The sequence below is a fragment of the Nicotiana sylvestris genome, chromosome 12, assembly GCF_000393655.2.
Source record: "Nicotiana sylvestris chromosome 12, ASM39365v2, whole genome shotgun sequence".
NCBI classification, from domain to species: domain Eukaryota; kingdom Viridiplantae; phylum Streptophyta; class Magnoliopsida; order Solanales; family Solanaceae; genus Nicotiana; species Nicotiana sylvestris.
The window spans coordinates 17404848-17421432 of record NC_091068.1 but is presented as its reverse complement, the minus strand read 5'-3'; the positions used below and the strand labels follow the sequence as shown (position 1 = coordinate 17421432).

Genomic DNA, 16585 nt, shown 5'->3' with positions numbered 1-16585 from the left:
CCTCTTAGGGTACGACTCTTCCTCGAACCCTGCGTAAACGTGAAATGTTTCGTGCACTGAGCTGCCCTTTTCAAAGGCATACAAGATTAGTTACTTTCTAAGTCATCTAAAGATAAGATGCAGGTAAAAATTTACACTAGACCAGGGTAACAAGGTAAAATAAAGAAATCAAATCAATCTATACTATAAAAGCCAATAAAAGTAAATGTTCATGGAAGGTAGGTTGTCTCATTCATTACAATAGAAAATTCCAAGAATTTGAAATGCAAGTATTGACTAGGCCTTATTTAGCCATTTAGATCCTTATATACACAATATGATGAATGTGCAATGCCATAAACAGCACACTTACTGGTTGAAAAATACCAATTCAGAAATAAATGGAGGTAAAAAAAATAAGATTGCTTCTACCTATAGTATTATTGACAAACAATTGACTTCTCTGTAAAAGACTGACAACAATTACTCTATCTAACAACATTAGGGAACTCACACAGGCAATGGCATAATCATCTCGCGTACAAAATCCTAATTGGCTTCACTTCATATAGCAGAAGTCAATAAGTGGAAATACCCGAGTTATTCCCTGGTCTCTGTTGTTCTGCTGGTACAAAGTTCAGACGAGACGAAGTGTATAAGTTCTTGAACACGATAAGTAGGTGGCTGTTTCTCCTCTGTTGAGCAATATTAGCTAATCTGTTCGCCAATAAGATCGAGACCAACAAGAAGGAACGTCACTCCTTGGAAAAGAAGGAAGTAAAAGTGGAGTCCGTGAGCCGATAAAAGGCTTCTAGCTGACGCCGTTAAGAGTAAGAAAGCAAGAGCTAGCTCTTTTCTGTATATTTTGTTGCTCTTCTTAACAGGTGTAGAAGTTTCATCTTTCTGTTTGTTCAATCGGTTTAGCACAGAGAGTTCACTTTCAGAAGCCCCTCTGCTAATCTGTGGTGCTCCCGACACTTTTAAATCCTTTTCAGCAGCGGCCAGTAGGTCGGATTCAGAAGACCTACCTGCTTTTTTGGTGACAACCCACTCATATGAGCTTCCTAATTGGAAAAGTCCGGATACCATAGCATTGAACTTTGTGACTGACATAGTGTTTTCGAAAAGGAGGTAAGGGGCGATGAAAGGAATGGCTTTTGGTGCCGGAAGAATGTTTAAAAGTGTCATAAGAATAGGTATGTAGCAAACAACCCAGAAAGGGAGTTCCGCTTCCGGGATAAACATGGTTAAAGGAAGAACTACACAAAACAATGTGAATGAATAGAAGGGAAGAATGAGTTTTCTCAACAAAAAGAAAAGAAGTATTAAGTTGGCTTTCTTCCATATTGATATCTGCACAAAAGTTACAAAATGAAGAGTTCGTCAAAGTTTTTCCAGCGACGAAAACTACCCCAAAATAAGCTAGTTAGGATCGGCTATATGAGTTCTTACAAACTTTGTTTCGTTTGAATCCTTTTCATTCCAATATTTAGTAATTTAGGTTCTCTAGCATCGGAAATTTTCTTCATTGGAATGTTTATATATCAGAAAGTTTGGCGAAGTTAAAGAGAGGAGTATACCTTGGAAGTAACAATAGCAGGAAGACACACTCGGAAGAGTTGCATAGGGCCAGAATGCCACCGATGTTGTTGCTTCCTATATGCTTCAAAAGATTCAGGAACTTCACAAAGTACCTATTTTTTCATATTGACATGAAGAACAATGTAATTACATTGATAAAACGACAAATAATAGTTTTAAGTTTAAGAAAAATCAAAATTTAATGGGAATAAGACCAGGCAAAAGTTTCATTAATCTGGATATCAATATGAGAACTGTTTGAAAAAGAAACGGTACCAAAAGAGAAAACCAATCTACCAGCCATAAATCGTTGTGTTATTTGACAATTGAATCTTAAGTCGATAATATCCAGCTTCTATTTGCAACACAATAAAAATTACAACTACTATTCCTTGACCGCAAACTGATTCTATTTGGAAAGAAAATCTCAAAATAAGACCCCCTTGCAACAAAATGCCAGTCGGAGTAAGCAATAGATGGGACCATAAGCACATTTAACAAAAATGTGAAAGCGGACAATACTTACCCTCACGTCATTAAGATATATGAATTTCCAGCCATTGAGATGTGCACGAACAGCAATATCCATATCCTCTACGGTTGTCCTCTCAAGCCAACCTCCTGACTCTTCTAAGGCTTTTATTCTCCAGATACCGGCAGTTCCGTTGAAACCAAAGAAGTTCAAGAATACGCCATTCACCTGCTGTTCCACCTCAAAATGAAAACACAGATTAATGTTTTGGAGACGAGTCAACAAGTTTTCGTCCTTGTTAACAAATGCCCATCTTGTTTGAACCAATCCTAGATCAGGGTTATCCTGTGACAAACATCAGAACATACGTGTTAATTGTCAACAGCAATATCAACGAACTCTCACAACAGAGAAAACAAAAAGAAACATGTTTTCACCTTGAAATGTGGGACTGTCTGCTTAAGAAAATCTGGAGTTGGTTGGAAATCCGCATCAAAGATTGCAACAAATTCATAATCCTTCACATAGTCACAACTCATCGCAGACTTCAGGTTCCCTGCTTTGTAACCAGTTCTAACCAAACGGTGCCTATAAATTATGTTGATACCCTTTTGGTTCCATTTAGCGACCTCTGACTTTATTAAATCTTGGATGCACTCATTGTCAGAGTCATCAAGAATTTGAATCAACAAACGGTCTTTTGGCCAATCAAGTTGACAGACTGCCGATATAGACAACTCATATACCTGCACAACACCAGTAATAGAGAAAAAGTTTTGAATGCATAATACATAAGGAAAAGAAAAGCAGAAACTAACAAGAAATTTTCTGTTTTGAATGCGACTAATGAAAGTCTTAAGTGCTACTTATATGCCAAGGACAGATTAAGATCCCAAAATGCTCAATTCCCTTATTTGATAATAAGATACTAAATGTATCAATAGTATTGCAAAACAACTTATGCCATATTAAGCAATCCCGACATAGAACATCCCTCACCTACAACACAAAAAGTAAGAAAGATACGACTACTATGGAAAAAACAAAGGTAGAAAGAAACCACCAATGAAGTGCTATTCAGAAAGCTAAAAAGGAAACCAACTAAAAAGGAAACCATATATAAAAAATGGATTAAAAACACCACAAAAGAGGGAGTCGAGTTAACCTTAATTTACTCATATATTACCTATTTCAACTAATTCAAAGTTTGGAAGTGACTCGTTCTCTCCTAACAAGAAGTTTAAGACTTAAATAGAAGTCACAGAGCCTAGTTATAGTAACAAAAACAAGAAGATAAAATATTCACAATTCCAAAGGGAAGCAGAAAAAGGAATTAGGTGCAGTACCTCTTTTTCATTACACATTGGAATCTGCACAAGAACCATAGGGTAGCTGTTGTATGATCCCTCAAGATCATCCGATTTAAACGGATCCCCTTCAATCCTTGGCTTAATCTTCATGCACTTTATGTATAAGCAACCCAAACAAAGTACCAAACGATCTAACGACTGAATTAGGAATAAAACAGTACAGAATGTGGAAAGATTTTGAACAAAAGGCGCGATATAATCAGCACGAAAATCCAACCAACCAACATAAGTTATATGGAACAACCCCAAAACATCAGAAGTATGTGGAATATACAAACTTGGATTCTGAAAATAATCCCAACCTTTGAAGTAAGCAACAATCTCAAAGGCCAACATAATCAAAGAAATCACCAAACAAACTTTGATTATTCTGAAAAGTAGGTTACTTTTGCCAAGTTTCTCACTTGCAAGAGAAACCCCTTCTCTAAAAATAAGCCTATTCTTGATAGTACCAAACAAAGTCCATAAAATTGTTGCAAACCAAGCAACAAAGCCAACAGCTTGATTAGCTTTAAGAAGCAAAACCCATGTCACTTGTTTAGCATTCTTGCCTCTACTCTTCTCTATTGGCTTAAATGCTGAATCAGGACCATCAATTTCAACAATGGAGAAATTGGGGTTCTCCATTTTCACTATCACTGGTGTTCCCCTATGTGTTTCTTTACCCCACCAGTCAAAAAAATTCAATCTTGGAGCCATTTAAGCCACTTAAAAACAGCAAGTTACAAGATCCTTAAAAATCAAGAAACTCACACTGTGCTCATTCAGTAGCAAGAATCAAGAATTCTATTGCATAGTTCAAGAATTCAAGAACTTATTTCAAAGCCCTTTATTTTTACAACCAATGCAACAGAATGTAAGAGCTAGAAAAGAAGTTATTCTTTGCATACTCTCAAAGGCTACTCAAGCTAAAAAAAAGCAAAGCACCATTATAGAGGAAAGTATATATCATTCAATACAATTACCAGCTGTGAAATATCCTCTCCTTTCTTCAAGATTTTACTTCCACTTTTTTGGATTGAAGCTAGCTGTTGAACCTGTGTAAAGTTGTGTAAAAGGAAATATATTAGTACCACCAGAAATGCATTAAAAGTAAGTAAAAATCACTAGCTGACAAGTTTATCCACGATAACTTATCGTGTAAAATGTAAATAGTGAAAGAATGTTTTCATGTGTTGACTGAATGTGGAAAAGAAGGAAGTTTAGGTGAAAGAATAAGGCTACAGTGTAATTGAGAATAAACTGAAAAATAATCCATTTAGTACCAAGTAAAAATATAAAATATTCCAAATTTCAGCTTTGAGATAAATTTTTTTATTAATTAACTTTTGCTCTTTTGAAAATTTAATTGGTTGGGTAAGGTTTGGGGGTAGGTGGGTGTTGCAGTACAGTGTTGGAAAAGGATATGCAGCCAACCACTAATAACTAACTTTAGCATAAAAGTGTTAATCTTGATTGTTCAAAGTTCAAACTCATAATTTGATACTCTAGACAAAACAATCGCTCTTAAATAAGTGACTTTTATAGTAATACTTTTTTAAGTGCTTTCTCATTTACTATTATTATTATTATTATTATTATTATTATTATTATTATTATTACTTTAAATATGAAAATGTTTTCTTGTATTAACAATGTAGAAACTAGGTTAAAGAATAAGACTAGTTTGATGGAGATTAAACAGAATAAAATATGTATACTTCATCCGTTTCAAATTATTTGTCGTAATTTCTAAAATAGCTTTCTCAAATTACTCTCTCCGTCTAGCTCAAATTATTTGTCGTGCTTTCTAAAAATAGTTGTCTCACATTATTTGTCATTTTAGAAGTTCAAGACAAATAAATTATATTTTCTCATCTTACATTTAATAATAATTGTTATTGAAGATGAAGATAATGCATAAATAGAATAAATATTCAACAAAGAGAGACTATATCATAAGACATAAATAAGGGTAAAATGGTCAAACCCTCCTACTAATTAACGTTTCTTAAGGTGCGTGTAAAAGAGAAACACCACAGATAATTTGAGATGGATGGAGTATTAGTTATTTTAGAAGTTCAAGACAAAATTAGTTATTTTTCCCATTTTATTCTTAGTAGTAATTGTTCTTGAAGATAAATATGATATATAAATAGAGTAAATATTCAATAAAGAGAAATTATATCTTAAGACATGAATAAGGGTAAAATATTCAAACTTCTCATAATTAATGTTGTCGTAAGGGAAGTGTAAAAGAGAAATACGACAAATAATTTGAGATGGAGGCAACAGTACCATTGGGGTTGGAGTTTGGGTTTGGGGATGAAGTTGCCTTACAGTGCTGGAAAAGGATATGCAGCCACCTATTAAAGCATTAGTATAAAATGCTAATCTTGAATGCTCAAATTCATAATTAGGCACTTTAGACTAAAGATGGTTGTTAAAGTAAGTATTGTTTATGAATATTCTTTTGTTTAAGTACTTTAGCATTATCAGTTTGTTATTGCTGATGTTGTTCTTAAGACTTGTTTTTAGCATTTATTAACTTAATTGTTTTACCTTGGGATTCACAAAATGACACATAAAATTCGCTTCTCTTTTAGTAAAATTTTTGTTATCCATAGACTATATGGATAAGTACATAAAAGACTGCAGTGGCAGAATGTTTTCTTGTCCTCTTTTGCCTGGTGATTTGAGCTGTTTTGGGATTAATAAATAATAGGGGCCATAACTGATTTAAAAAAAAATATTGGCTGTTACAGTATGGGCAATAAATTATTACTGAATAAAAAAATAAGTAAGTACTCCCCGGTCTTATAATAAGTTATTTTCTATCTTTAACATATTTTTTAAGAAAATATTAATTTCTAGAAAAATAATACTTTGATTAGATTACTATTAAGTAAAATTTACATATTGTAAACCTACACATCGAGATATGTAAATAAAGATAAATTTGAAAAATCAAAACTAAATTATTCTTGATTATGTAAAAATAATATTTATTTTGAACCAAAATAAAAAGATCTAAAAGTCACATGAAACGGTGGGAGTAAATGCATAGGAAATTAATTATTAGAAAAATAATTTTTTTTAAAACTTGTTTTTTTGTGTCTTTGTTGGGTTTGGGTTGTCCGGGGGGGGGGGGAGATGGTAGGGAGAGTTCAAAGTGTTTTTTTTTCTCACGTTGGAGAAATAGTGCTGTCGTTGTTTAATCAACAAATAGTTGAAAATGACAGTGCTAAAATTGGTAGCAATGATTTTGGTTTAGGAAATTATTATTTAGTCAATTAATTAAGATTCTAAAGTTAGTTATATCAGTTGTATTTTAGTCTCTTATAAGGAAAGCAAAATTTTTATTTTTTCAAACAAATGTGAAATCAACTTATTTGATAATAACAACAATACTATCGATGACAACAACAATTGACATCCGGACAGGTGGCATCTTAAATTACATATCGCATCAAGACTCAATTTATGTGGACGATGGTAAATGCTATAGACTTCTAAATTTTGCTTTTTTAAAAAAATATTTTTTTAAAACAATTATTTTTTTAAAAAAATATTTTTGATGAAAAGTCGTTTGTGTTTCAAAAAAGCTACTTTTTCCTGCACTAAAAAAATTATTTTTATTTTTATTCAAAATTACTTTTTCCTTTTAAAAGTTTAGCCAAACATTTCAACGTTAAGAAAAATATGATCCAAAAAAGGTGCTTTTAATCAAAAAGAAGCTTGACCAAAGAAGCTAAAAAAAGAAGAAGCAAAAGTGACCAATGTTTTCAACAAAAAATGCATTTTTGAAACCCTAGGTCGAACTTTGAGTAAATGTACTCTATCTTCAAAATTTCAACTTTTTTTTCCTTATTTGAATTATTAAAATCAATATTTTCTATTTTACTTTCTAAAATTATTTAAAAAGATTATTGTGAATAACTGGAATAAATCAAAAGCAAGAGAAGGTTAAAAGGTAAGAAGGAAATTGAAAATAAATTATGAAAATTGGAGAGGCTTCACCGACAGATCATAAGGAGAGGAGTATATCTTCCATTATAAACTTATGGCATAAAAATAAGGCATATGCTATGGTCTCCTGGGCCACAAAATTCCCCACCCTTTGTATTTCAAGTGCACATTTTTTTTATTTCTTCAGCTGTCGGTGCCAACTAAATTATTACAAGTTTCTTGCTTCTTTCACTTCTTCATTATTATTACTATTTCCTTTCTTTAGACACAAATGCCGAGTCGTCCGCTCTATCGAAAACAGAAAACAATACCTCTACTTTGAAAAAGGTAAGGACTAGGTTCACAAGTGGAGCCAGGATTTAAAGTTGATGAGTTCGAAATTCTATTTTTTTTAAGTTATTGGATTCTAAATTAATAATTCATGCATATTGAATGAATTTTTAAAGATAAATACAGAGTTTGGACCAAAGCTACTGGATTAGGCCGAACTCGCGTCCGAAGCTCTAGCTCTGCCCCTGACTAGGTTTATGTATAGACTATCTTCCTCATACTCTACTTATAATATTTCACTGGAGTTTATTGTTGTTGTTCTCGCCTTCTTGGACACAAAGTATTTTCCTTCTTATTACTCCTTTCTTTCTAAGATGACAATCAAACAATAAAGGAGAAGAAAAATGGGTAATATTATAAATATATCTAAATACGTATGCCATACAAATGATAAAATCTTATACGATATATATGTTTTTTATTTTATTAAAATTTAATTTTACGATATAGACGCTCATGATCTCTCACTCTATGCCTTGCGGTAATGAATTTTCTTGCGTCAAGAGTTTTACTATAACAATATGTCCATTGGTAAAATTATTTCGTAAATATCATTATTAGAGTATTGTGATTTTATTTCAAAAATATTTTAAAGAATCTCTAATCACTGCAAAAATAAGATGCATCGATCATCCTGTTCCAAACTCATGGGCCTGGCTGATCTTAAATTAGCCCATTGAGAATCACACTTGGATTTTTGGTATTGCGAATTCAGTAAAAAGAATTAACTCATATAGCCGCCCACTCAACTATTTAAATTAAATATAGCCGATGGACATATAGCATATGTATAATTTATGTACAATATATTTATAACCATGTATAATCACTGCATAATCTGTATATATCGGCTAAGAAAAGTAAACACTAAATTCGATCGACTATTTGTGTAAAGATCCTCTATTTACATTCTCTTTTAATAAAAGACAGTTTGGTGAAATTAGCTCTCGTTATATGCAGGGTCTAGGAAATGTGGCAAAACAAATCGAGGTGAGATGAAATAGGTGAAGCCTTCTCCCACCACAGTTCCATCACGCCTTGTCCCAGCCGGCCAATAGCTACCTTGAAATGGGTTTAATTAAATCTCCTTCGCTAAGTAGCAACAATTGGCTTTGGCTCAATAGCAACAACTAGCCCACCATAAGGTGGTCCTTTTTTTTTTAAGAAAGAATGTTATCATAGGCCACTGTCCCAAAAATATAACACATTTTTATATTTAGAAACAGCTTAATCTTAACATTCTTATTTTACGCTTGATAAGATAATCTATAGTTATTTCTTGGCATATTTAGAAAAATATAACACACAAATATCTGGCTTGTTTTAAATCATAAATGAATTTGAAAATATTTATTTCTTGCTTCGCTATGTTTCCAATCAAATATGATCACATAAAATGAGACTAACGGAGGGAATATTACGTTTCCTCACATATAATTAACTAAAGGAATAAAGAAGAGAGCAAGATGAAAAGACTATTGTTGTTCAGCATAACAGCCTCTACCTTCCTAGGATATAAGGTCTACGAACTCACTATTCTTCCCAGATTTTATTTGTGAGATTTCGCTGTATTTATTATTGTTGTTGTTATTACAACGTAAAGAGAGATCATCTATGGATAAAGGTATACACTTCTTATATATTTCGAAAATCATATTGTTTTAACATCTAAAAGTCTTGTACATAAGATGTACTCCATCATTTATTTTTTCCTCTCTACAATCCAAGAATCTTGGACATCCTCACAAAACTCCCTTTTTAAAAAGCTGCAACCATTGATGCCAAAACAACAAACGAACCAAAGGAAACCTTCAATTTCCCAGCAGATGATCCTGCCGGTGGTGGCGCCTGAGCGTCAGCCGGTGGCGAATCAGCCGAGGGCGAACTAGCCGAAGTATCGGCATCCTTAGAAGGAGCAAGGGCCTCTGTTTCTTCAGAAACAGGGGACTCTGCTTCTTCAGCAGGGGACTCTGCTTCATCATCAGAAGCAGGTGGTGAACTCTTAGGTGAAGATGTTGCATTATTAGCCTTAGGTGGTGGTGTTGAAACTGGTGCAAGTGTTCCATCAAGTCCAGGTGTAACAAATGGCTGAGAAATTCCAAGAACTGAGATGTTATAAGGCTGATTCATAACAGATTTTTCGAGCCTTGAATCGCGTTGAGCGTCTTTGACAGCTGATCCAAATACAAAACTACCATCTTTAGCTGTCATATTCAAGAAACCTTGGTCAAATCTTGCTTTACCAGATTGTTGGTACATTGTTGTCATTTTTGCAGTTTTGTCCTTTAAGCTTTTGAGTTTCGGGATGTCGTAGTAATCTAATACAACATAGGTTGATAAAACACTATTGAGAACATCATCTGATTTTGAGGTAAGATCACCAATTGCACCATTTGGAACGGCCAAAATTGTAATTGTGGTCCTTTTGTTAATTTCAGTGGCTAAGCCAGATTTAGAAAGAAGGTCATTAAAAGTGCTATAATCAGAAAATTGGCTTAGAATTTTTGTGATATTAAAAGCTGAGGCTGAGGAGGCTAGTAGAAGGAAGTAACAGAGAAGGGTAACAATGGAACGATTCATTTTTGCCGGCAATGATCAAAGCCAAAGAAAGAAAGAAATAAGGAAAAAAGATACAAAATATATTTATTTATTTTTGGTTTTTTTATACCAGCAAAAATGAGATTTTTTTTTTGTTATGTTTCTTCCTAGATAAAAACAACCACCTCGAACTTATGAAAAAGGAAAAAAATGGAGGGTTATATATAGTGAAGTTGATGGAGGTGAAGTGTTCTGAAGCTTGTGAATTGGAGTGAATGTCTCTAACCCTTACATTTGCATGCATGCATAAATCACTCATTTACAAAGTCTTTCATAATTTGAGTTGACGGAATGAATTCACTTTTGTATTAATTAATTAACTAACCTCTATTTGTATATATGGCATGAATGATGTATATACATTATCTAATTGGACTGTATAAAAAAATTTATTTTTACGGTAAAAAATAATATGAATTGCTTAACGTACTCTTAACCATACCTAGAAGGTATTTTTGCAACTGTCCGTCTCACCATTTTATTGTGGTATATTTAACGTACTCTTGACCATACCAGCTTCATTATAATACCTTTCATATTACTCACGATATCTATTCAACTTGATTAATTTTAATATTCTTTCAATCTCATTTGGAAACACTTCTAGAACCTCTTCTACTGATTTTCTTTCATGCAATAAATAAACATATTCATAACGTGAAAAATCATCAAAGAGAGCATACATTATCAAAAGGTACACATCATCAAAGAGAGTATATATATATAACCAAGAAATTTTTGTACTTTTTCTGGTTTCTTTCCTTTGTGTCTAATTTGTTTTCTTTTACTACAGTCGACACAAATATTAAAGTCAGTAAAATGTAATTCCGAAATCATTTCAGTATTTCCTTTACATCGTTTTCAATCTACCTATGCATATATCACTCAATAGCTAATTCCACTAATAAGTTCGTAGTTTCACTGACAAAAGTACACAATGCATAGGCTAAAATATGCTATGCCAGGTAGCCGCTTAAAAGAATAATACGTGAAACCGAGGACAATTATCCCTTCTGATATCCGAAGAAATGATATTCATAAAGAAGCAATAAGTACCCTCCGCCCCATGACATTAATGAAGAATAGTTTGCAGCATTAAGTACGCTGTCCGTTACAAAAAATTTGTCATTTATACTCACCATTATATCTATATCAATGACCCTCATAATTGAAATTAAAGAAGAGCACAATCCCAGGACCTTGTCCCTAGGTATAGCTACAAATAGTGAGCTCAACTATCATTGTAAGAGACGGATTTTCTGGCAAACTAGTGCTACAATCTACTCAAAGCTACATATAATTTTATCTTCATATTTTCTGCTCTTATCATTGTTGCACCCGAAATCACCACTTTCGGTGCTCGGTTTTCATATCAAGACTAAGTGTTATGCATTTCTTCAATTGTCTTATTGTTTCAGGATCGAATTAATTTACTTGTCTAAAAATCACATATAAATTTAACTGTACCATTTTACGGGTAAAGCGCGGTACCATTGTACCCTAAAAATCACATATAAATTCAACTGTATTATTTTACGGGTAAACGCGCAGTACCATTGTACTAATATCATGATGTACAAACATGAGCAATCGCAACAAAATTTAACCACTAAGGTAAATCATGAGGAAATTACTTAAATTTGATTATAACGCATTTTTCACTTCGAAATCGATTCGATCAATTCATTCATAGAACTATTTACTCGATCGCAAATATTTTTAGAATGCCCTCTAAATTAATAGTGAGGTAAATAGTCAAGTTAGAAAGAACTTCTCCTTTGTGACCCATAAAACTAATTGAATGCACCCATTGCTTCTTTAGTCTCAGGTCCATCGGATCCACTTTTAAAACCCCTCGCATTTGAGCACGTCAGCAACGCAGACATAGACCGAATTAGAGAGGTTTACTTTCAGTGGTATACTACCATCACTAGACGACCACCAATAACCTTCATTGCACAATTATCTTTGTCAACTATCGTCGCTAGGGTGACAAAATGATTAAAAGAAAACAATTAATCACTTATATTATCCACTAAAAAATAAGTTGTATAATGAACTTTTTAAAAATGAGTCAAATATGGATAAGAACCATATTATCCATTTAGAAAATAGATAACCAATGAGTAACCAATGAGTCTAACTTTTATATTTCTAAAGCCTCAAATTGGAGGTTCCTCAAGTTAATCCATTTTTTATCCGTATTAAATATGGGTCGGGTCGGATAGTTGATCCATTTTTTCATTACCCATTTTCGATTCGAACCATATCCGACCCGCCCGTTTGCCACTCTTAATCATCACCAATAATCATTATCGCACAATCACCATTGTGAAGCACATCCAGCGCTAGCCATATGCCACCTCTAGTCTCTGTTAGAGTGACTTATATAAATTGATTGACTTTCCTTTCGTAGAGTAGATCTTGAAAAAATTTAATAGGTGTCATCTTAATTGTAAATCAATTAGCACATTCTCTAGTATTGCACAAACATATTTGATAATTGGCTTAATATATGCATATTTTGATATATATAGCCTCGAATTTTGCTTATGTCTAAAAAATTTGAGATGTATAATATGATGATTTGTGCTCATTTGTAGTATTTCTATGTGTAGGAATTATTCAGATGCAATTTGGGACGAAATGACACGAATTGGAGCGAAATTAGAAAGAAAAAGCAAAAAGTGAAATTTGAGGGCCACAGCCAGTGTGCTGGCTGTGGCGTAATTTACAGAATGCTAAATATTTTAGGCGTCAGGGCCAGCGCCTCACGTTGCCCTGGACGCACGGAATGCAAAGATGTCCTGTTTCGACTAGGACTCGGTTATTTTAACCCCAAGATGCCCCCAACTGATATAAAAGCCAACCTAAACTTATTTTGAAGGGGGGAACGTGACTTTGAGAAGAGGAAAAAAGAGCCAAACACTCGGGAGCACGAATTTGATCAATTCTTCCATCCCGTCTCTAGTACTCATTGATTTTATGTTTGAAAACCTTATATTTGATGATTGTATGAACATGAGTGGCTAAGAACCCTATTGTTCTAGGGTCATAGGTGAAACATGAATATTGATGTTTGAAGTTTAATTTGACAAAGTTAATTTTATCATATTGGGTTGTTTATTTAATTCGGTTTTTAATTATTTTGACGAGTAGCTAACAGTGAAATACTATCTACGAATCTAGCGTTGAACTCAAAAGTGGAAACTCTAGATTGCATATAGAATTAAAAAAATCAAGTTCTTGAACCTAAGCATCGGGGAACAGATTCGCAATTCGGATAGACATATACCTAATTGCCTTGCTTGATTGAAATACAGGAATTATAAATGCATTCTTGTTAATCTTAATTCCATAGACATATATGCATTAAGTTAACTTGAATAGGCGAGTAAGGACTCGACAGATTCTTATGAGTAATATCAACCCTGTCAATCAACAATCCAGATAAATCAATTAGTCATTTTAAGCCAAGAACGCAACATGATTGTTAGCTAACCCGTGACCCTAGAATATCATCTCCTACTGATTGTTATTTGAAATTGCTATTTGTTTCGGTTGATTTCTAGTTAATTCGTTGCTTGATAATTTTAGGTAGTAAATTAGTCACTTCTATATTTTGTGAGAAATCTCTTGAATCGATAAGTTAATTGAGTTTGAATCAGTCAATAGTTAATCACAAGTCTTCGTGGGAACGATACTCTACTCAATACTCTATTACTTGATGACCACGTATACTTGCTTGAGTGTGTTTGGTCGCAACAAGTTTTTGGCATCGTTGCCTATGTGAAGAGACGAACCTGGTACTAAACTGGAAAAAGTGTTATTTCATGGTACTTGAAGGTATAGTCCTGGGGCACAAGGTGTCCAAAAGCGGTTTGTAGGTGGACAAAGCGAAGGTGGAGGCGATTGAAAAATTGCCCCCACCGACATCCGTCAAAGGCATTCGCAGTTTTTTGGGCTATGCGGGTTTTTATCGTCGTTTCATTAAAAAAATCAAAAATTTCTTCTCCTTTGTGCAGGCTTCTTGAGAAAAATGTCCCCTTCAAGTTTGATGATGCCTGTCTGAAAACATTTGAGGAGATGAAGGGAAGGCTGATGACTGCACCAATTATCATTGCTCTGGATTGAGAGCAGCCATTTGAGTTGATGTGCGATGCGAGTGACAAAGCAATCAGAGCTATTTTGGGGGAAATAAGAAATAAAATCTTTTGCTCTATTTACTATGTGAGCAAAACTCTGAATCCAACCCAGATAAACTACACAGTTACTGAAAAAGAGTTGCTTGTGGTGGTGTGGGCGTTTGACAAGTTCAGATCCTATCTAGTGTGAACCAAAGTCATCGTTTACACAGATCATTCAGCTATCAGATACTTGTTTGAAAATAAAGACGCCAAGCCGAGGCTGATTCGTTGGATCCTCCTCTTGCAAGAGTTTGACATAGATATCTAAGATCGAAAATGGACAAAGAATCAAGTGGCTGATCACTTGTCCAGATTAGAAAATCAGAGCCATATAGCTGAAGGAGGGTCAATCAAAGAAACATTTCCTGATGAGCAGTTATTAGCCATTACCTCAAGTGAAGCCCCGTGGTATGCAGACTATGTGAATTTTATTGCAAGTGGGGTGACACTACCAGAATCGACACCCGATAATAGAAGAAGATTCCTATATGATGTGAGACTCTACATGTGGGATGAGCCATTCTTATATAGGTAGTGCATAGATCAGTTGGTGCGAAGATGTGTCCCTGAGGAGGAGATGAATGCAATACTACATAACTACCATGCTTCTCCATGCGGAGGTCATCACGGTGGGGATAGAACCACCCAAAAGTGCTACAATCAGGTTTTTATTGGCCAAAATTGTGTAAGGATGCACATGCCTTTGGTAAGAAGTGTGACAGATGCCAAAGAACCAGAACAATCACGAAGAAGCACGAGATGCCTCTGCAAAATATTCTAGCAGTGGAACTTTTTGATGTTTGAGGGATTGATTTTATGGGACCGTTCCCATACTCTAATGGTCACAAGTACATCTTAGTGGCAGTCGACTATGTTTCTAAGTTAGTGAAGGCTATTGCTCGTCCTACTAATGATGCAAAGGTTGTGGAAAGATTTGTAAAGAAGCACATCTTCATACACTTTGGGACTCCATGAGTGTTGATAAGCGACAGAGGAACTCACTTTTGCAACAAATTACTGAATAATGTTCTTGAAAAGTATGGAATTAAGCACAAGGTTTCCACTACCTATCACCCCCAAACGAGTGGTCAAGTGAAAGTTTCAAATAGAGAGGTAAAGCAGATTCTTGAGAAAATAGTAAGTGTAAATAGAAAGGACTGGGCCGAGAAGCTAGACGACGCATTATGGGCATATCGAACTGCATACAAGACTCACATAGGTACTTTTACGCATAAATTAGTTTATGGGAAGGCGTGCCACTTGCCTGTCGAGAATGAACATAAGACTATTGGGCAATTAAAAAGCTGAATATGGATATGGACTTAGCTGGTAAGAAGAGGTTACTGCAACTCAACGAGCTTGATGAGTTTCGATTGCACGCATATGAAAATGCCAAATTATATAAAGAAAAGACTAAGAGGTGGCATGACAAGCACATCCAAAATTGAGAGTTTGAGCCAGGTAAAGAAGTTCTCCTGTTCAATTTGAGGTTGAAGCTTTTCCCCAGAAAGCTTAAGTCTCGTTGGGCAGGTCCTTTTGTTGTGGTAAGTGTGAGGCCTCATAGAGTTGTGGAACTGCGTGATATGAGCTCAAGTGGTACCTTATTGGTAAATGGGCAGATAATAAAATATTATTGGGGTGGTGACATTGCACGTCACAAGACCTCGGTGGACTTGGCTGATGCTTAAAATGTGTTGAATCGTGCCGCGATGTTAAATTAGGCGCTCGTTGGGAGGCACCCCGGTTTTTGCTGCTTTCTTAGCTTAATTTTTTGTTTTCTTTTAGTTAGAGTAGACTAAATTTTTTGTTTTGTTTGTAGTTGTATAAAATCTTAGGTGGGGATGATGTGAGGTTTATATAAATTATGTATTGAGTGCTCGGGTGGTCGGAATTTTATTAAAAAACAAAAAATTTCGGATTGAGCGCCCAGCCCAGCGCCCCACGCTGGCTGGGGCGCAATTTCTAGAATACTCCACAAAGACAACACTAGCCCCAACATGGGGCACTGGGCTGGCGGCTCAGGTATGTTGTTTTAAATTTTTTTTCTTCGTTTTCTTTGTTTAATTAAAATACCCAAACCCAAATAACCCAACCCACATACCCATATACACACACAACCT

General features: G+C 34.5%; 2 protein-coding genes across 2 annotated transcripts; both read right to left on the bottom strand.

Annotated features, from left to right (window-relative positions):
* Positions 1 to 208: 208 nt before the first annotated feature.
* Positions 209 to 4613, bottom strand: LOC104230758 (probable xyloglucan glycosyltransferase 5). The gene is made up of 5 exons (XM_009783633.2): positions 3379 to 4613; positions 2470 to 2778; positions 2087 to 2377; positions 1560 to 1673; positions 209 to 1332 (listed from the first exon to the last, which is right to left on the bottom strand). Exons 1-5 carry the CDS (start codon positions 4099 to 4101, stop codon positions 688 to 690), a joined length of 2082 nt encoding a protein of 693 aa, XP_009781935.1. The 5' UTR covers positions 4102 to 4613; the 3' UTR covers positions 209 to 687.
* Positions 4614 to 9438: 4825 nt separating this feature from the next.
* On the bottom strand, positions 9439 to 10260 carry LOC104230759 (fasciclin-like arabinogalactan protein 3). Its single transcript, XM_009783634.2, has one exon. It carries the CDS (start codon positions 10258 to 10260, stop codon positions 9439 to 9441), a length of 822 nt encoding a protein of 273 aa, XP_009781936.1.
* Between the last annotated feature and the right edge of the window lie 6325 nt (positions 10261 to 16585).

What these genes read in the sequence shown, in the direction of transcription:
- LOC104230758 (XM_009783633.2), bottom strand. Translation starts at nt 4,101, where the DNA reads ATGGCTCCAAGATTGAATTTTTTTGACTGGTGGGGTAAAGAAACACAT. An exon ending in CAATGTGTAATGAAAAAGAG is followed by an intron (nt 2,779 to 3,378) that starts GTACTGCACCTA and finishes GGTGTTGTGCAG; the next exon opens with GTATATGAGTTGTCTATATC. An exon ending in CTGCTATTGTTACTTCCAAG is followed by an intron (nt 1,333 to 1,559) that starts GTATACTCCTCT and finishes ACTTTTGTGCAG; the next exon opens with ATATCAATATGGAAGAAAGC.
- LOC104230759 (XM_009783634.2), bottom strand. Translation starts at nt 10,260, where the DNA reads ATGAATCGTTCCATTGTTACCCTTCTCTGTTACTTCCTTCTACTAGCC.